The 21,373-nt window shown below is 34.2% G+C and overlaps 1 protein-coding gene across 6 annotated transcripts; it reads right to left on the bottom strand.

Moving 5' to 3' along the window:
- Positions 1-131: 131 nt before the first annotated feature.
- Positions 132-18,457, bottom strand: LOC118034454 (protein EXPORTIN 1A). 6 transcript variants are annotated; one of them, XM_035039749.2, is made up of 32 exons: positions 18,130-18,452; positions 17,555-17,671; positions 15,947-16,039; positions 15,754-15,825; positions 15,243-15,350; positions 15,079-15,161; positions 14,024-14,162; positions 13,783-13,851; positions 13,624-13,701; positions 13,423-13,485; positions 13,291-13,335; positions 10,986-11,093; positions 10,721-10,822; positions 9,858-10,061; positions 9,239-9,298; positions 8,593-8,703; positions 7,630-7,727; positions 7,180-7,288; positions 6,903-6,968; positions 6,713-6,811; positions 6,544-6,624; positions 5,809-5,898; positions 4,543-4,628; positions 4,344-4,424; positions 4,083-4,265; positions 3,402-3,468; positions 2,301-2,411; positions 1,903-2,010; positions 1,683-1,820; positions 1,472-1,609; positions 1,272-1,376; positions 132-711 (listed from the first exon to the last, which is right to left on the bottom strand). In XM_035039749.2, the coding sequence occupies exons 1-32, from the start codon at positions 18,241-18,243 to the stop codon at positions 589-591; spliced, it is 3,249 nt and encodes a 1,082-aa protein (XP_034895640.1). In that variant the 5' UTR covers positions 18,244-18,452; the 3' UTR covers positions 132-588. The 6 variants fall into 6 exon arrangements, with proteins under 6 accessions (XP_034895640.1, XP_034895641.1, XP_073260000.1 ...); XM_035039750.2 differs by having other exon boundaries at positions 10,724-10,822; XM_073403899.1 differs by lacking the exon at positions 18,130-18,452 and adding an exon at positions 16,645-16,956 and having other exon boundaries at positions 17,555-17,677.
- Between the last annotated feature and the right edge of the window lie 2,916 nt (positions 18,458-21,373).

Below are 21,373 nucleotides of genomic sequence, written 5' to 3'. Positions count from 1 at the left end.
CATGGGAAGGGTTTAAATTTCACAACATGAAGCACGACATGTTAAGTTATTGTATTTCTAAAGCGTGAAATGTTTAATGTTAAGCTATCACAACATTTTGCATATGGAAATCGAGTAAATAAGAAGCCATGTTTTAAAACACAATCATAATATATTTGACCAAGTACGGAACTAAACAACTAAACAAAAACCGCTAAACTAGAGAACACCATTCGAAAGGAAACAATTCCTGCACAACTCGCCAACATTAGCAAGCACTACGATGAATCAATCAACAATGCAAAATGTGTCATTTAAACAGTCTGATCCCATCCGTCCATGTGAATACAGTCTTAAGCTGGATCCAACAAACCGTACAAATGATCCTACATCAACCCCTAAATACTCTAACCTAGCACAACCAGTAAAGGCAGTAAAGACAGCAGCCTATAACCCCCGCACCAAGCCACCTTCATGATCTAACTGGTTCGAAACAAGATAACTTTGGGGAATCAAGGGGAAAATGTTGCATCTGCTCATATCCGATGCCCACAGCAACTCCCTGAGTTATATTTTCATAAAGTTAGCTTTTGCTGCAAAAATTGCTTTCTATGAATCTAACATCTCATCTTGTATTTCATTAGGGGCAATAAGCCCTGGAATGGAAAGCATTCTTTGTCGCTCTCTTTCCCTCTGAGCAGCAGCCTCTTCGGCGTAGAGATCTTTATTATCCTGTACAAACAACCATAGTGGTGAGAAATTGATGGGGATGGGTAATGTTTTTACCCATTACCCATTACCCATTTATTTTTTAACTAAATTGTTTAAACTATTTTTTACCCATTTTATTATTTGACTTATAGGGACTTTAATTGCAAAATAATAATAATAATAATAATATCATTTTCATTCAAGGATTCAAGGTCGAAAGTGTATTTACTATGAAGCAGGTAGAAGCAAAAAAACTACCAAAGGATTAATTTATGAGAAAAACATTTTATTTTGGAACTAAAAAAAATCTCAGAAACTAGGATGGATGTCTGCAAAAAGTTCCTTTTTTCTTAAAAAAATAAAAGGGGGGATTCTATGGATAACCCTTATCCAACCCATTAGCTTTTGCCACCCCTAAAAAATCATATAATTGTGGACGTCCAGAAGGTCTGTAAAAGACAAGTGTGACCTTCACTTGTGTGCCCACAAGTATTTAACATCTTTTATACCATTCACTAATTTGTGGGAATGAGGAAGAAAGAAGACAGTTTAAGTAAATGGTTGGCAATTCAAAGAGTTACCTGAGCGGAGAATTCCTTTGATTGCACAAGAAAGTCTCGGATGTGATTCTTAAATGCAGACAGGTCGTTTCTTGACTCAAAAAGTCCATTAACAAATTGAGTGACCTGAAAGTGTCTTCATATTAGTGATATCCAATGGATGACTTTGGAATAAAGACCATAATAAAGTAACAGAAAAAAATATAAAAAAATGATCTCACCTCTGATGCAGTCATGTTTGGGAATGATGTACCCAGAAGTTTAATGGTATACTCACGAACAAACATTGCATTATTTGGGTATGAATAAGAGATTGTTGCAGCATCCCACAGAGGCTCTGTCAAAGCACCACTCTCGACCTGAAAGGTGGCATCCTCATTAACCATAGTTGGTCATGCATAAACTAGGAAAAGATAAGAGCAAGGCACATACCAAGCAAAACAAGTGTTGCAGCACCAAGACATGCAACTTAAAACCAGGTTTGTGAAATGTATCTGTCAAGACAGCAAATATTTCCTGCTCAATTGTCAAAAAGTATGACCTGTAGAACTGATTACAGAACTCTGAAGCCTGTCAAATTACACAGAAGAGTAAACAAAACATCCCACACAGCATGATATTGATAGAACAAGAATGCATGGGGGAAATGCACCTGAAAGTTCTTCAGCATCTCCAACAATAGGTTTAGACCAGTCTCAGCTATGTTCCTCTCTGTATGACGGAATGCCCATATGATTGAATCCATCACTAGCTTCAGTTGCTGGTATTGAAGAACATGAAACAAAAGATTTTGATTCAATGGAAGCTTTATAATTGACAATTTTAAAATAATAACATTTTTAAAAAATAGCATTTATCCCAAGGTGTAAAAAGGTTGCTCCTCAGGCTTAGCCTTTTCTGACTAATATAATCGAACTTAGCAGTCCATTCCTTCAATTTTTTCCACTTTTCTAAGATCACATAGCAAAACCAATCTAATGAATCATTGCAAGCAGAACTGAGCAATACATTAGGATTGATAGAAGAAACAAAATAACTTCAAACACGAACCTCACTTGACAAACGAATCAAGGCAGGGAAACAATGTGTAGCAATGGCACGGAGTAATGAGAAGAACTTAAGGCGATGTTCTGGATAATCTTCAAAATTTTTGGTTATCATCTGCAGCACAGAACTACTCATCTCAGCTGCACAACTTCTAATACACAGTTAAAAAAAAACTTCAGCCTTGATCTTACACGCTCATATATATTGATCTTTAATGGCATATGCTATGCCATGCTATGCAATATTTAACACCAACATGAACCAATGCACCTTTTCTGGCCAGATATCAAGAGTGGGAGATATTTTGTGCAGAAGTGCCAAGATGTACAAGATAGCATTCCTAAAAGCAAAATTTGATGATAGCATGGCATCCTCCTACGATATAAGCATAGCGTAGGCATAACTAATCCCCAAAAAGAAAAAACAGAAAAAAAAAAAGCATCATGTGAGAATTTTGCCACTAACTGCAAGTGGATTGTACAATGACAGGGTCTGAACTCCTAACCAAAGATCAATGTAATGTTGCTCTACTGACTTTCCAATGGATATATATATATGTACAATCTTATTGAATTGATGCTCTTACATTTGGGAAGGGGTTTGATTCAGAGCATGTATGATTCTCTGCGGAATGAGCTTCACCACAATGTAGCCACTCAATGAGTGATGGACAGGATGGGTTATTCTCCGAAAGAGATATAGGAGTTCAGATCGGAAGGCTACTAAGGAAAAGATTTCCTAGTGCATAAGGAAGCTAAAAGAGCAAATCATAAATAGAAGAGAAAATTGTTGGATAGACTGATACTATACAAGGATCTATTAGTTTTGGATGCTTTTAAACAACTATTGAAACACAATAAGCGAACACTCTGGAATTTTGCATTCCATGCACACACAATAGTCTACCAGTTTCATTGTTCCATCAACTACATTATTTCTGTCCATTTCACAAATTCCTTTTGAACATTAAGATAGAGTTGCAGAAAATCAGTCCTCAACTGCTGTTGCAAGATGTAATGAAATGAAAGATGATGCCTTGACAGAAAATTTCAACATATAGAAGCCACATAAACGAGCACAAAGATTTACAGTCCTCGTACTTACCTCCAACGTACACTGGAAAACAGCTTCAAATATTCTAGGTACATCTTCTATCATTGCAGCTTTGTACCTTTGTCCAGAAAAGGAAAACATCAGAAAGAGATATCTGAAAGCAAGAAACTAACAGGGAACAGAGCATTTTGCAGTGGTCTATATTGCCTCCAGGCTGCCAGCACAGCAGAGAGTGTGAAGATCTAAGACTGATGCAGCAGCAAAGCCTCAATCCCAAAGTAGTTCGGGTTGGCTCAGACTCATAAGTAAAAAATATAAAACTAGCAATGCCTTAAAGAGCAGCGATGCTTAACAGCATATAACACAGATGCAAGTCTGCAACAAAGGCAACTCTTACTCTATCCATTTGGTCAAGTATAAATGCATGTGCATTTGCAATTTCACAAATAGAGATTCTAACTGTCACCTTCCACCAATGACACTGCCGACTAGATGTTTGAGATCAACAGTTAGTTAAGTTGATATTAATTAGTCCAACCCTCACACTATCTTTCAACCCATCTACTCATCCAATTAAATTAACAAGAACCACAGGAGCTAGCAGTAAGAAAATTCTCTTGAAGATGAATAAAATCTATCGTGCTACAAGGAGCAGAATCTTCAGATGTAAACACTAAATAATAGTAGATTCAAGAACTACTGATCTGATCTTACTAAGAAAGTGCAACATACTTGTTTATAATTGTTGCAAAAAGTGACAAAACTTCTGATTCTCTAGCATCAGGCAAATTCCTAGCATAATCACCAAGAACAGGATCCATCATTGGGGGCACGAACTGCTTCCCAATTTGTGTCTGGTCTTCGGCCTTGTCCAAAAATGTCTCAATGAGCTTAAGTGTCTCCCTCTTAACAGATCTGTTTGGTAGCACATTAAAAACCAAATAAATTTTAAATATCCATTACATCTGAAACAAAACCCAAACGAGGACTCACCGCAAAAGTTTCACATAAGATGTTTTAGATGCATAAGGCCCTCCTTCTGCAATACTGCTTGATATAAGCTCACTATACATTCTGCCAATAAAATTTGAAATCAAGAGAAATGTATTAGCTAATAAGAGCAAGCAAAATATCTCTGGCAAGCTCAAAGCTGTTTCTAAAATAGCATTGAAGAAAACAGTGAAAAGCACACCTGTATACGTTAAGCATGTCCAAAAAGATGAGAGAAATTTGGGATAAAAAGTATGTCCCAAGGGAACTTGCAACACTTGTATTGGTCTGCAAACCAACAATGAGTTGAGTCAATGGCATTAGATCATGGCATAGCAATAAAATTAACAAGTGAGACACCTAACAAGATCATTTAAGACAGTAGAAAATTAACCTAGGGATGGCAATTTCACGCATCCCACTTGGTATTTGGCGTCACAAGGTTACCTGGTTAGGTTGGGTTTTTAACAAGTTTGACCAGAGCCAAAGAAAGCCAAGTGAAAACCCAACCCAGTTTCACCTAGGCATGATATGTGATATCTTCTTATCATATACATGATTTCTCAAGACATAAGAGATCTTCCATGATTCATATATCCATATGACCAAACTAATTAATATAGATCATTGGTGATGTTTAATGACATAATTATGTATTTTTAAATCACATCTACTGTTAATATTTTAAATGTGACTTCAAAAAATTGAGCATGTAAGATTTTTCAGACTAATTTATAAAGATATGATTTGGTAGGGTTACATAAAATTTCAAGAGTGAAAAATGTACTTTTAAGAATTTAAAAAATCAAGGTCGGGTATCCAGTCGGTATACAACTAATTATCATAATTATTAAACCCAACCCGAGTCAACCTCAAAAACAAAAGGATTCAAACAATGTCGTTTTGACCAAAAAAATTATTTTTACACAAAAAAACAGGTTGAAGGCCGGGTTTTGACCATGTCAGGGGTCGACCTGGGTTTTTGACTAGGTCAGCTGGTTTTTTCCTTCTATTTTTTCTTCACTTGGACTAGTTTAGGCCCCGGGTTGGCCAAGTCCCAGGTCGACTTGTCAAGCTGGTTTGGGTTTTATAACTATGCTAATTATATTCACCCAAAATGACCAAATGTACATCGAGGGTGGGTGATGGTTATGGGTACACCATGGCGAGGGAAAATACATAAAAAACCCACCCCAATTTGACCTGACCCATCCCTAAATTTCAACCTTGTTTTAAGACAATGGGTAGTAAAAGCCTACATTGAGAAGGTAAGTACATCAAGTTACCAAACTATGACTAAAGGAGAATCATCAAGGTCATTTAAAACAATATCCTTTGTCAAATTACATCAAGTTACCAAACTATGACTAAAGGAGAATCATCAAGGTCATTTAAAATAATATCCTTTGTCAAATCCCTTACGAACATGATTTGGATCCTCATAGTGAATTTAAAAAAAAAGCCATACCTGCAATATATTAAGGACAGTTCTGATCACATCTTGATCCTTCAGAAAATCTACACTTTGACGTGCCTGCCCGATAATTTCAGCCCATTTCTGGAAAACAACACAATCTTATTAGCCTCTTAGCTCTTATAAACAAGAATAAAAATACTAAAATGAAACTGATCCTGAATAGCTCTCACGGTTGGCAAGTAAACTGAAGCAATACTCCTATCTGACAGTTTCCAAGCATCCATTTTGTTCGGTCCTAAAATATGTCTGGTAAAGGTATCTATTCTCCAACAAAAACCATCACTTCAAAATACTTACATATCGAACATAATGATTTCTCATAAAAAAGGGAGCAGTTTTCAAACTGTCAGATGGTAATTGATCTTCAAAAAAATCATATGCCAATTTAATTTAAAATATCAAAATTTGATTATTTAAATGTTTGTCAAATACTGGCTTGGATTTGTTAGGAGATTTTTGTGGCAAGATTTTAAATGGAAAAGAATTGCAATAAGTAAACACAGGAAAAAAAAGTTGGATTGTAACTGAACAAGGAACTTTCATATTTTAGTGAGGGGTTCATTAATGCATATATAGGGCCCATCATTATTCATTACATGGTGAAAATCTAGAAAAATCTTGAGACCTTTTATTCTATATAATATTATACCTTCAGCTATTTTTATCCTGAGTAGATTTCTTTCACAGAATTGAGAGGGGGGGGGGGGGCGGAGATCTCAAACAAACCTGGTTAGGAAGATCCATCAACCTCTGCAGGTATTCATCTCTCTTCTGTGGATCAGATTCTGCTTGAATCATATGGCCAACCTGGTGAAAAAAAAACAAAAGCAAAGGTCACAAACTTCACACATTTGTAGTGTCAATATGTTAGTCCTCAAAACATAAAGATGCATACAGATTCATAAAATGTATGAATCTGATGTGGCTCAAGATCAGCAACAGTCGTTGGTAGGCCTGCTAGAAGTTCAGATACAAACGGCTCACTTTCTCCAACCTGAAAACCAGAGAAGCAGCTTATCAATGAATTTTTGATGCATTGCAATTACAACCCAAAGGCAAAGTGCCAGTGGAAAAATAGAAGTCACCTGTACAATAACAAATTTCCGCTTGCATTTCTGTACAATTTTCAAGAATGTGTCACAGGCCATATCCTGGAAAATTTCAAGATGCAAGTTACAGTGAGCTATACAAGAAAATATAACAAATGCAACACCACACTATAACACATAATCGCTAGTCCTCCAATCACTCAAAGGGGTTTATGTAACACTGATACATGTGACACAAAAATGATAAGATAGTCTACAGTATATCCAGCCTGTCTGGACAATAGTATATAGATTATAGAGAAAACAAAATCACCTGCACTCCAGGATGAGTTTCATGCATAAATTCAAACAATTTATTGACAACAGTTTTCAAGAACTTCCAGTGAGCTCTGAGAAATCTTGGGTACTGACCAACAACATACCTGCAATCAGAGCCAGTAAGTTTGAAACAAACAGATATGAAATTTGTGTACTTATACAACCACATCCCTGAAAAATTTACTTTATGCTTCTACAGCTACCAATCTCAGTGGGTACAATCCTTGTCAAGGAACAATTGTGTAATTAAATTGAAATACAGTCCGTAGAAAAGTTCTACCTGTCTCTCCCTATTTTTTTCTTTTTTAAAAAAAGATGTGTGCTGGAGAAACATCAGAAAGTGGTAACCCCAAATTGGTGATAACTATGAGGTGCAAAAAGAATCGAAGACGTATAACTCCACGAAAGAAGCTCTCTAACACCTTCTGCAATCATAAATTCTTACATGATGTTACTTGCAATAACAGCTTTGTTATCTTTCCCTTTCGTGATTTCACATAAATTCAGTAGATCACGAATGACCATCACTAGAAATCTGTTTTCCTGCCACAGAACAAAGATGGTCAAAAGTGTTAATGCATTATTGAAGAGCATACGATCATTGCAACAAACAAGTAAGCATTAGCCAATTAAGAAATCTTCAAAATCTGAAATGGATGGGTTATATAACAATATATCATTAAAGGATTGTGCTCGACCGATTGTCATTGAATTGTTTGGTACTTAACCAAAAATAATATCAAACAGGAAGTGGCAACAGGGAGAAAAGGTATGAAACAGTTGACAAAAAACAAATCAGAGATTAAAAAGATTTGACAACCAGGATGAAACTACAATCTCAGAAAAGTAAAACAACAATCACCAGCAAGCTTGCTAGTACTAAACCAAAAATTTGAACAGGTGATGTGACATGCTAACAAGTGTTGACATAAATTGCAACCATTTAATATATGGGCATGGAACACACTCTTTCATATATATGAGATCCCAAAACATTAGGCAATGAACAACAAACAATTAGCATCCATGGAAGAAATTAAGAGGTCATGAAATGATTTATAATGAAGGATCCTATAATATGGCAAGACAATGAGAACACAATTTTTTCTTTTGAATCATGAGAACAAAATTCACAGACATTTCACTGGTATAACATCAAGGAGTTAAAAGCAAATAAGAAACTAGAATTCCATCACTTCTATATTAGGTCCAGGTTAAAAACAATGTGTCCTCATGCTACAAAAAATTTCCATTTGTACACACTACAAAATTTCATACAAAAACTTAAGTGTCTTGAAGGCATTATGCAACTACAAAAAGATCCCAAGTGTTAATTGATAAAATTTCCTATTTCCAGTAAGGATGTTTCAACAAACTAAGCCTCCATTGATCCAGAAAAGGCAGTTACCTGTTCTTCCATCATGGAACCAGATATGGATCCAATTGCCCAGCATAAAGTGTTCAAATTGTTCCAATTCCAATCTTCACCACTCAGTTGTTTACTTAATTTCTTCAGCATCTATGTGGCACAAAAAAGGGAAGACAGCAACATCTATATTAAGATACCACACTTCATCGTATAGAAGAGAAGCAAATAAAAAACCAATATACATTCACTAAAGATATGCTTGTTCTCTCATCTGATACCTTAATGTACTATATTCACTATACTCGTTTTTTCATCTGAATATCTTGATGTACTTCACAAAAGAGAGGTTAAGAAGTAAACAAGCTGAAGCAAGGAAGATATTACAACTATGAAAGCATGCAACAAATCGGTAACACAACAAAAGGAAACCCAAGGCAGAAAAGAAAAAAATTACGAAGAAAGTTGTCTTTTCACAAAGAAAAGTTCTTGAAAAGGCTAACCGTTATACATAGTAGGAATACTGGAGCAGATCAGAGCTCTAAAGAAAGCTAAACGAATTAATTCATTTATTAATCACACATTATGAATCTAAAGCTTTAAACTGAAAACAAAATAGCTGAAAGATGCATGGACAGCATTCCTAAAATAAATTCCACAGTCAATGAGTTCAGTGACAAGCTCTTACCTGCTTTTCAGTATCCTCGTGATCAAGATGTGACAAATAGATTAGTGTTTCCCTCATAATCTGCATAATTGCATTTTGATTAACCTTAGAAACTGGTGTTGTAAAATAGTTGAAAACAGAGAATTAAGGCCAATGCATATATACTAAAAGATAAGATCTCCACAACAAAAACATACTGATACTGAAAAGCAGTTTGAAATTTGACATCCTGCCCGTTAACAGAATAGGCCTAGCTTTGGACATTGTTAAAGCAAGCATTACAACTAACAACCAAATGTTGAATGTTTTGAAATCTTGTATTAAAAAAATTTACAGTACCTCGGCAAATTATGCACATTATATATAAACCGATCTTTTTCAGCATGTAAAATGAAGCTGCACCCATAAATCATGCCCTATACACCTCAAGTCTGTATCTTGGTTATCCACAGTTCAATCATGGACATAAAAGTTTCATTTTTCAAAATAATCACCAGTACACACTTTAATCAACACTCTATTTGAGCTAGCACAAGGCCCTAAATACACTAATTGATTTCAAAAAAATGCTCGATGTCCATATTCAAAGGCCAATAAGAAATGATTACATAAATGCACCAGCCAAGTAATGATATATCACCTTATATTGAACAAGAACATCATTATCCTTCATGGTTTCACGAACAATATTACCATTTTCATCTTCAACTATCAAAACCTCCTCAGGTTTAGCCATACGACAGATCATAAGCATTCGCAACTTGGACATTGGAGTAGCATAAAGCTGCCTCCTCTGCACAATTTGTGACCCTAAACCATCAACCATGCCATGTAGCAAAGGCATCTGCAGATTCCGAGAATTGATAGTCTAGAATCAGTGATCTCCATTGAAGAATGGAAGTGTTGAACAAGAAACTTGTAACCGATTCATAATGATGAAAATGCAAGAATTTATAATATCTGCACGTTATATATGTAAAATGAGAAAACAATGAACTACATGAAGCAGATAAGATTGTCTGCAAATATGAGCAGAGTGCAAGACATCAAACAAAATACACAAGAAAATTTTCAAACATCTAAAATATTGTCACACTTCTTATTGGATATTTACCCACGTTGTTTTACTGAAAAATGTAGTATCCCACATGGGAAAAGGCATTTTGAAAAAGGGAGGAGAAGAAATACATAGTAATGGATATCCTCCACAACAAACAAGAAAAATAATAATAAAAAAAAACATCAATAAAACATGACAATACTATCTATATAAAAATCGATCCATTAAAGAGACTCCTAGAAAATTTACAGCTACTTCAGGGTTGTCTGAAATATGGTGTATTTCACAAGAGATGCAAAGGGATAATGGTATGTATTATTGTAAGGCAACGAAAAACAGAAGTCAGAATTAGTAAAAGGAGAACCACAATGCAGCAGAAGGACACAATAGCTGAACACCACATTACTCCACTTGCCAACCACCATCTGGTAATAAATACATTCTACCTGCAGTCCCATCATGTTTACAGCCACTGCAGGGTTGTCCAAATTATGGCGTGCCTCGAAAAGCTCCAAAACCAAGGAGTTCCAATAGTCCAAGCAAACCTATAAAGCGTGCAAGGCAGCAAGACTAGTCATATTATCAGACTTGGAATTACATGATAATTCACATATACAGACATGCATACTACAACACCAGTACATGTGAGCACCCACACATACACATCGAGAAAGATGAAGGAGAGCAAGAGAAGGAAAATAACTTCACCTTAAAAACCTCTGTGTCATCAACATAACAGATGTTAATTAGATACTCGAGACCCATTAGCAGAGCAGTTATGTTCTCCTGAGTAGACTCCAGCACTTGAATATGAGACTGCAAAGAGATGAAGGCATCTGTAATTTCATCTCTTTAACAGGGTAAACATTTTTTTTTAACAGGATATACATGCAATCTTGAGACAATGCCTAGAGGCCTTGATGCAAAATACAGAGAAAACAAAAATATCTCAAGCTAAGCACACAAATTCTACCATATGGATCTACTTTTCAAAATCATCATGACCCAAAATTTCAGTCATCAACAGTCAACTTCAAAATATTCCATCAACAAGCAATGAGCTCACATATGAGATTAAGCTGTTTTTTTTTTTTTTTCTGAATGATAGCACATTTAAGTCATCTTTTTGTCTTGTTCTATGAAACATAACAGAGATTCCTCAATTCAACAGTACAGCAGTTGGAAACTAATTGGAATCATTTTGATGGGGACAACAAAAGCAGAAATTGTCTTTTTCTGGACAAGGCTATTTCAGTAAATTTCTAGATTTACTGGAAAATTGTCTAGGTATAGTATTTTAGTTCTCTTAAAGTTATTAGGTTTTCCTATTCTAAATAGGACTAGTTAGTGTTGTCAAAGGCAAAAGGCGCGAAGCTTGTACGAAGCCCGAGGCACTAGGCGCATGCCCAAATGAACCAAGGCGATATGCTATAAATTAAAAAATATATATATTATATTATATTATATAAATCTAAAATATGTATCTTCCCAATTAAGATTAGATTATTAGAAAATCAAAATAAAATATAAATTACCATAACAGTCATATAAAGTTATATTTTTCACCCTTGAAACAAAATAAGATAATTTAAAGTAGAAAGTAGCCAAATAGATTAAAAGCAAAATTAAATATCATCATCATTATTCATTAATCTTCGAAAACATCTCCATCCATGCTTTCCTCTTCTTCACTTGAAACCTCCATATTCTCCATTTCATGATTACCGTCAAACTCCTCATCTCTCAAACTATATAGCAGTTGTGTAGAAAAAATTAAAGTATTAACTATACAGATGTGTTGTTCTTGGACTCCCACTGTTGAAAAAAGAAAGTGTGGTTGGTGTTTCTCTTCTAAGTGTCCTTCCTTGTCCGTTTGTCTCCCACTTTAATGATTTTTTTACCATAATCTTTGTTTTTTACTAAAAAAAAAAAACCCTAAGTTGTTTCTTGTGGTAAATTTAAAAAAAATAATGAAGAAATAGGTCAAAATATAAATCATTTAAAAAAAATCCAACAAAAAAGGAAGAGCTTCAAGCAGGCACTAGCCTTAGTGCCTTCACCCACTCACAAGGCGCCCACCTAGGCGACGCCTCATTGAATCAAACGCCTAAGGCTAATAAAGGCATTGGGGCCTCGCCTCGCCTAGGCGAGTGCCTCGGCACCTCTTGACAACACCGGGACTAGTTATGTTGGAGGTTTAGGATCCCAAGTCCTTCTTAGATTTGGAATGCTAAAACTCTATAAATAAGCATGTAATCTTTCAATATTTTGACTACAGTTGATGAATAAAATTCCAGCAATTCGCTTTTGATTGTGTTACTCAATCTCTCTCATGTGTGACTCCTAAAAATCCTAGGTCTGAAGCTTAGGTTTTTCTTTCCTCTAGTTGTGACTCCTACCCCTAGAAACCCTATTGGTGTGACTAATAGTTTATACAATTCACAGCATACAAAACCCTTCAATCTAACCTTAAAACACTTACCAATAATCCCTAAACAGCCTCCCACACACACCTAATCAACCCCACAACAATTACCCATCAAAGATTCAGCCTAAATTCTCCTAAAATTCCTATCCACGCCACTGTTGATAGCCCTAAACAGCCATGAAATTCAGATCCAGAACAGCCCTCAAAGCTATTCTGCATCACATTTCTATGTCAAACATGTCCTTATCTTGGGCCAAATTTTGTGAGAGGTTCAGAAACCATATCATGTCTTACCATTTTAACCCACCCCAACAGAGGTCCCTCCGCTCTCATTGTCCATTGATTCAATTCTAATAAAAACAACCACATTGCTAACCATTACTAACATCTAAGAGTCTAATTATATCTAACATATGTGTGTTAAAACTACTTAGAACAAGAGGTGATTATTGTCAAGAAGCAATCAAAACAAAAACTACAAAACCATAATTTTTCTTTGTTCTAATATTCACATTAGCATTTCTTAGGCTAAGCTCTTAAGAATTTACAAGAGGAATTATTAACTTGCTGAGAAATGAATACTACCTTATAAAACGAGGTGAAAAACAGCGCCAGATTCTGAATGAATGCCTAAGCATGCAACAAAAACATCAGAGAAAATTAGTATTGAACATTAATCCTTGAGAGAACAAATTGCATTTTATTAGCAACACAGACTTGTTCTTCGCTAGATCCATTTGCATAAGCCTCTGGGATATTAGTGGTTAGTGGAAGAATGGCCTACAAAAAAATTTAAAAAAAAAAAAAGAGAAGAGAAACAGAAGCAGCTTAGAAACAGATATCACAATTATATAAATTGATACGCATATCCCAATTGGGTTGGAGTTCCCATTTCTGAACTAAGATGCCCCATTGTACCTGCAACTGGACCATGAAAAAATTACACATCTTAACATACTGTATGTTATAGAAATCCCCGAAATTTAGAGCCGCGACCTGTAAATTTCAGACAATAAACCAATCAACACTTAACAGTCCAAGAGAAAACATTCTTCTTTTGAAATGTTAACAGCATACCTCTGTCAAACACTGAAGGGTAAGGTTCCGATAAGATGGCATTGGAAAAAATTTCAGAAGTGTTTCAAGCTGTAAAGCATAGCAGGAAGACAACATGTGATGTGAGTACATACCATGAGAACAAGAATAACTAATGCAAGTTGACACCTATAAATCCAATTGTTTCTGTAACAACTATTCTTTTCATGAAATTTTCTGTCTGAAAGCTATTGATGAAGATTTTACATCCAATTTAACATACCAAGGGAGATTCAAAAATATAGCCCAAAGGAATCCAAGAAAGAAAAGCATGCAAGGTGGACAATGTTGCTCGAATAAGCTCGGTTCTTTGAGAAGCTGACAAGACATACAAGCATAGCTCATGGATGAGTTGAAACTCGCTGTAAACAACCAAACACAACTCTTAGTGAAATAAATTGCACAAATACATAACAAAAAAAGGGACAGTATGATAACAGAGAAGAGGTCAAGAAGAATTGCTGCAGTTTCATATAACATAAGTTGTCAGTGAAGTCCAAGCAATACACACACCAAGACTAGGGAAGCAGCACACTCTACACAATCATTACAAAGTTATATTGGCACACCATTTACCAATACGCTAACTGTCAATAATCAAGCAAGAAAACAAAGCATTTCAAGAAATACTCGAATGAAAGACAAGTGATATTTGTCTTAGTGTTTATCACTAGGTCAAGATGACTCCCACCATTTCCAACTTAAGTTAGAAACTAAACTCAAAAAAATCAAACAACTAGAATTCATGTAGATTTCAGCAGCTCCGGCTGCCAATATTAACTGCATTCGTGTGCACAGACACAAAAACACAATAAACACATATAGAGTAGCTTTAGGGCTGACATGTGAACAAGAACAAGCTCCATTTGGATTGACATATAGAATATTAAAGTGTTCATTGTATTTTATTTTCTTGGAATTATGATCAAGAAACATAAGAAAGGTGCTCAGTTGGAGTTGTTTTAGTAGAAAATTTCAATTATACGGTCTTTGGCATTATATCACACAAATCATATGCATGGCTAATTAAAGTGTTTTTCACATAAAAGAAATAATGTCTCATAGAATGATCGACATTGTTATTTATAATTTTTTTTACAATGGTTTCCATTTTATGAAGTGAGGGATTTCAGAAAGTTATAAATGATGATCCAAATTGAAAAACAAGCCATGCAAAAACAACTAGTTTTTATGTGTGACTATCCTGTAACTTCAAACATCCACAAGGAAATAGATGGCACTACAGCACCTAAAGAAGTGAAAGCCCAAAGCAATTACCTGTTTAATGATTGTTTAAGCTCTTTGATCTTCTGTTGAGTCATCTCTCCTCGTGAGAAATCAAAAACTTCTTCACTAAGAAGCTGCAATAGCTTATATTAGCTACATATTGCAAAACAAAGTATCATCCAAATATGTGTTTATGTACAGAGAGAGAGACTTACTTTCAATATAACCATGCAATTCTCACAAATAGTTTCACTAGTTTTTGCTGCAGCAACAAGATCAGGGATAAAGCTTCGCCATCTAGCAGGCCACTCATGCTTGAGTATCTATATATGATCAGTTACAGGAATTATTCATGTTATAATAAGGTAATAGCATGTGTTTGAATAAAACAAACCAAAACTAACATTAACTATCAGTTCAGAAATTATTCATGTTATATGGTAATAAAATGTGTTCAAATAAACCAAACCAAACCAAAACTTACATCAATTAAAGCTAAAAATATAAATAGAAAACTTAAAATTTCAATCTGAATAATAGCTGAGAATTAAAGATTTTTTAAATTAAATGAAAACTTGAAAAACCACACTAGAGTGACTAGATGTACATAAAAAGCAATCCCAAAATAAGTGTCTCCAACTGCTATAATATAGTGCATGGCACGAGATAGGATATCCAAAAAATCACCAAAACTAACCATCCATAGATTCTTAGTTTTAATCATACCTGAACCAAAGTAACATTGAGCTTGTTTACATATAGCCTTTCCATCCGAAAAGAGGCCTCATTACTTGAAAGCTATTTAAGAGATAAAAAAAAATGGTAAAATTATCAATAACAGGTAACGAGAAGTTCAATATATGAAAGAACATAGTGAAGCTCAATCATTCCCAAAACTACAGCTTTGAGAAGTAAATACCTGTACAATGACTTCAGAAATGTAATTTTTCATTCCATCTCGTTGTTCAACAGGCAATGCATTCCATCTATACTTTATAACGCCCTCTAGGACCTACATAAAAATGTAAAACGTCCAAAAACAGCTGCTCAGTCACTTGGTTCTCCAAAGCACTAAATCATCATCTAGTTAATTGCCAATACCAAAAAAACAAATGCATCAATCCACATCTTGGACAAGACTTACAGAAAAAACACAGAATAATCTCTTGTAAAATCATCACCTCAAAGATATGAGTAAACAAAAATAAATCAATAAATAAATACTCCATAATGTATGCATTACACTGCATAAATTACAGAACTCCCCTTTCATGTGAAAAGGGTAGCTATGGACTTATTTTAGAAAAAATACAGAAGAGTCAAAGCAAAAGGACATATATTCTCCCTAATTTCTATTGCAGATGAAGAAAAAACATTATTTAATATCAGTCTTGAGCCTTTTAAACATCATCAATCTGTGCCTTTTCCCTTTAGAGTAATGGGCTTCCTATACATATGCCAGACATCACCTTTGAGGTCTATAAGCTTCCTGTATGTTTTGTAGACATCAGTCATTAGGTTGTTCCTTCTATTAACACAATCAAGAAAATAATCCCCTAGGCTAAAGTCAAAAGAAAAGGGTATTCTTATGTTTATTTCCATTGCTTCTAGCCGTACCTCAAACAATATCTATTTTAGTAGATCATTAGATGTGTAAGCAATGGATGAGCATCCATAATTCCGACCCTGAGAAGGCATACAGACTCATCCACAAACATTTTATCGTGTCTACACTCTGCATAGTCCATCCAACCACTGATAGGGTATGTGAGGCTGCCCTCCTATGTCCTTGCAGGATCTTGGTGCATCTATAGTACTAGCACCTTGGCATATATCCAGGAGTATCATGCCAGTGACAAGAGAGAGACCATCTTGAAAGTTCTTGAGGTAATTTGACCATAGCAGATGTCTTTATGCCCCATGATGTTTCTGAAAGATCTTTTTCAGCATCATCCAAATGGCTAAATTAACCTTCTATTCAATTCCTATAAGCATGTATAACAATCAAGCAATGCGCAATTTCTTTGCAGGAATGATAGAAATGAAAACAGGATTCAGGTCAAAAGCTCAAGGTGGCACATGACTCTCTTCTACACATTGAAACACAGATGCCTCTTTCATACAAATTGGAAACATCATTTTCTATCACTACAATAGATAAAAGATTGGTTGTACTGCACAAGTGAGAATTAGAGCTAAGTTCTGTTCTGTTAGGCTCTTTACTACAACATCTCAAAAACTGATAAAAAGAAAACAAGTCATCAAGCACCAACTACCATAATACTAGCTTAGTCGCAACAGATGAATGCAACAGTCTCAGCTAGATTTAAACAAATATATATAAAAAAGTGTTCTAGAGCTTTCACAAGTAATGCCTACAGCTAGATGCCAAATTATGACTAAAATATCTGTAACAACAGACAACAAAGTTGAACCCATGATGACTTGCTTCATAATTTACAAAAAGAATATCCTCCTAGGCAATAAATAAAAAAACAAAATTGCAATGCATCATATAACAACTAACCTGCAAGGCAAAGAACTTGGTGTTGAGGTTCTTTGTATTTTGTAGAATGTGCACCACTTGGAGCCACATATCTGGATTGTTTTGCAAGTCCTGCAAAATACGGTCAGCAGCTACCCTCTGTAGACAATAGAGAGAGGAGAAATTTAGCTCTGCAAGCAAAACCAAAACAACCAAAAACAGGAACCAAATTCGAAGACGTCTAGTAAAAAATGAGAAACACCCGGTGCAATAGACAATTTGAGCAACAATAATAATCATTATTACCGCATTTCAAATTCAAAATGGAAATAAACCCATCTTTGAAACAAAATATAATAAACTTCCATTCAATAATAATTAAGCAAGTCGCACGCCCGCTCATTCGTCCGTTTATTTTCACACTTTGCAGTACCAAATACAACATAAATAGCAAAATCCCTCTTACGAGAGCTTTAAACCCTGAAAAAATATATAAAGTCTATTGCTGACTAGCTAACAAGTAGAAACACTCTTACTAAACCCTAAACCTAGGATTGAAGAAGAGTTGAATTGTTATATAGGCCTTCGCATTTGAAATGGAATAAGGAAAACCTGACCTCTTCTTTGGATCCAGTGCCATAGAAGGCAGCTACAGTAGCATCCAGTAAAGGAACATCAATCGCCTGACTTAAATCCCTAAATTTCTCTGCCGCCATAACCAAAGAAGCCATTGTTACTGGATTTCAAACCCGCACAAAACTGCCTCCACCACTGCTACTTCGACCAGCAAACCCGAAGAGAGAAACTAAACGGGAAGGCGGTGTTTCTAGAGAGGGTAAAGAGAGAGAGAAAGTGGAAGGGTTTTATGTTCGTTGTAGTGAGCGAACAGTTTAGAGAGAGAGAGAGAGAGAGAGAGAGAGGATAATTTATATTTATATATGCGCGAAAGACTGCTTGAATTTTAAGCAGAGAGGGGGAGAGATATAGACTTTGAATTTCTAGCTTTTTTATTTCACTTTCCTTTTCTCAATTTTTCATTTAATTCATTAATAAAAAAGCTTTTCAATCCCTAAAATTTTAAATTTTGATTCAATAGAACCCTCTTACAGTAATTTGATAAGATCAAACTTCTACTTTTAGTTAATATTTAAATGATATCGCATGCATCATTATATTAAAAATATAATATATAAATTTGTTATTTTTTAATATTGTTTATATTGAAAATGAAGAAAAATCATAAAATAATTTGAAAAGTTAAGAAAACCACAAAATACTAGAACTGCAATAAAAGAAACCCTAAAGCTCAAAGGAAGACTATTTTCACGTTTTTGTAATGTTACAAGGAAATAATCATCAACTAATAAATCAACAATATGGTGACAAAACCAATAATCACTTACAAACATAAAACCAATAATCATTAATTAATAAATCAACAATATATTTGATAAAAAAAAGATATTAATATCAATTATTTGTTACGGGTTTGATTAATAAATTAAAAAGATTGTAATAAAAAATTTTAAATATGCATTACAAATGATTTATAATTATACTATTTACTAAGAAGGAAAAAATTGAGTAAACATGTATTTGATAATGAGTTCTTTAAATACATCCTCTTCTTTTTATTTTTTTATGTTCAATTTTTAATTTGTGTTTGTTATTAAGATTTAACTTGTTATAGAAGAAATTTGGGCAGGTAAAAATTAATAAAAGATTATCATTTTTTTTAATATAATCATGACATCTAAATTGGTCTAATAGAGATTCTAGATAAAGATTTTGTTATTAAAAAGGATATAAAAATCACCCTAAAATATTTTATTTATTGTAAGATGTTAAGAGTTTGTTTTAATAACCATGTTGTAAGTTATGCTTTATATTATGTTGTATAAGTTAATATATGTGTTTATTATCATGATAAAAAACTAAATGAACCTAAAAATAAGTGATTTTGGATTTGGACCAAAAAAAGACTTGATCCTCACTTTTTATGAGAACAAGCTTTGTATATAAAAGGAGGGTCAATGATTAATTGAGCTTGAATTTGTTCCTAATTATTATAGTGAAAATGTGTTTAAAAGCCATTATTAATGTTTAATGAGCATGCAATGAGTTGAATTAACCTAGCATAAATTTGCTCAATTTGGGAAAAAGGTTTTTTTATGTTTAATTTTTAATTTGTGTTTGTTATTAAGATTTAACTTGTTATAGAAGAAATTTAGGCGAGTAAAAAATTAATAAAAGATTATCACTTTTTTTTTAATATAATCATGACATATAAATTGATCTAATAGAGATTCTAGATAAGGATTTTGTTATTAAAAGGATATAAAAATCACCCTAAAATATTTTATTTATTGTAAGATGTTAAGAGTTTGTTTTAATAACCATGTTGTAAGTTATGCTTTATATTATGTTGTATAAGTTAATATATGTGTTTATTATCATGGTAAAAACTAAATGAACCTAAAAATAAGTGATTTTGGATTTGGACCAAAAAAAGACTCGATCCTCACTTTTTACAATAACAAGCTTTGTATATAAAAGGAGGGTCAATGATTAATTGAGCTTGAATTTGTTCCTAATTATTATAGTGAAAATGTGTTTAAAAGCCATTATTCATGTTTAATGAGCATGCAACAAGTTGAATTAACCTAGCATAAATTTGCTTAATTTGGGAAACAAGAAATTTATTTTCAAAAGCAAACATCTGTTTAAAAATACCAAAGCATAACAAAAACAAACAAAAAAAATACATATAGATATATCCCGAAGACTTAGAAAGCCTAGTCCAAGATATCTTGATGTGTTAACCACAAAACAAGGAAGATCAAGTCAGATTGATGTTAATGTTGGAGTTGGAGCTATTCAGAAGGAAGGGAAGTCATGAACCAAATGCTTGTCTTTAGGCACAGGGTTAGGAAATATTGTTAAGTTTGTTTAAAGGTTAGTTAAGATTATTTGGGAGATAGTCATTGGTTGATTTCTTTAAATAAGCATTTAGGACAAGTAGTTTAGGTATAGAATTTGATTGTAATCATGATGTTATCTCCAACCTAAATTGGAGAGTTATTTAGCAATTTACTATTTTAGTTTGAGTCAATTGGGTTCTATCATATTTGGTATCAGAGCAGATTATGGCCACTAATAAAGAGAGACTTGATAGGTTGGAGTTTGAATTTCCATGGGTATATGATGGCTTGATGAGATCAGCAATTGAGATGGGGGAGACACGAGTTCAAATGCAAGGGATAGAGGCCCAATTAAAAGAGGTCCTTAACTGTTTATCTGGATTATGTCTTTCTTAGAAAAAGTCATCCTAGAATTATGGTGAGAAAGGCATTACTTCTCAAGGATGGCATACTAAAGAGGGAGGGTTCCATTAGCACAACTACTCATGATTCTCCAAGATGGATTTTCCAAATTTTTTTGGTGATGATCCAATTGAATGGCTTAATAAAGCTTCTCAGTACTTTAAATTTCAAGAGACTGTGGAGAAACGGAAGGTTGCTCTAGCATCTTTTCACCTAGAGGGTGAAGCTAACCAGTGGTGGTGGCAATAGCTCAAACAAGTTCAAAAAAAATAAAGGACTAAAGATTACTTAGAGCTTATTTGAATGGGAGATCATGACTCGTTTCGGTCCTACTATGAGTGCTTTGATGAAGCCTTGTTACGAGTTAAGCAAACTAGTACTCTTAAGGACTATCAATGTGAATTTAAGAGGTTGGCCAATAGGGTTGTTAAGTGGCCTCAATTAGCCCTTATTAGCAGGTTCATTGAAGGCCTAAAGGTTGAAATTGCAGATGAGGTGCACTTGGCTAAATCATATACCTTGCGAGAAGCGATTAGGA

The sequence above is a fragment of the Populus alba genome, chromosome 13 (genome assembly GCF_005239225.2).
Source record: "Populus alba chromosome 13, ASM523922v2, whole genome shotgun sequence".
NCBI classification, from domain to species: Eukaryota; Viridiplantae; Streptophyta; class Magnoliopsida; order Malpighiales; family Salicaceae; genus Populus; species Populus alba.
This window is presented reverse-complemented; position numbering and strand designations above follow the sequence as displayed.

Bases quoted from the DNA above. Each gene is read 5' to 3' on its own strand.
- LOC118034454 (XM_035039749.2), bottom strand. From the start codon at position 18,243: ATGGCTTCTTTGGTTATGGCGGCAGAGAAATTTAGGGATTTAAGTCAG. The intron at 13,336-13,422 runs GTCTGTGTTGCT...TTGCATGCTTAG, and splicing joins ATGGATCTAGCGAAGAACAA to GCATTCATTCAGAATCTGGC. The intron at 3,469-4,082 runs GTATGTTGCACT...TTCTGGACAAAG, and splicing joins TTTGCAACAATTATAAACAA to GTACAAAGCTGCAATGATAG.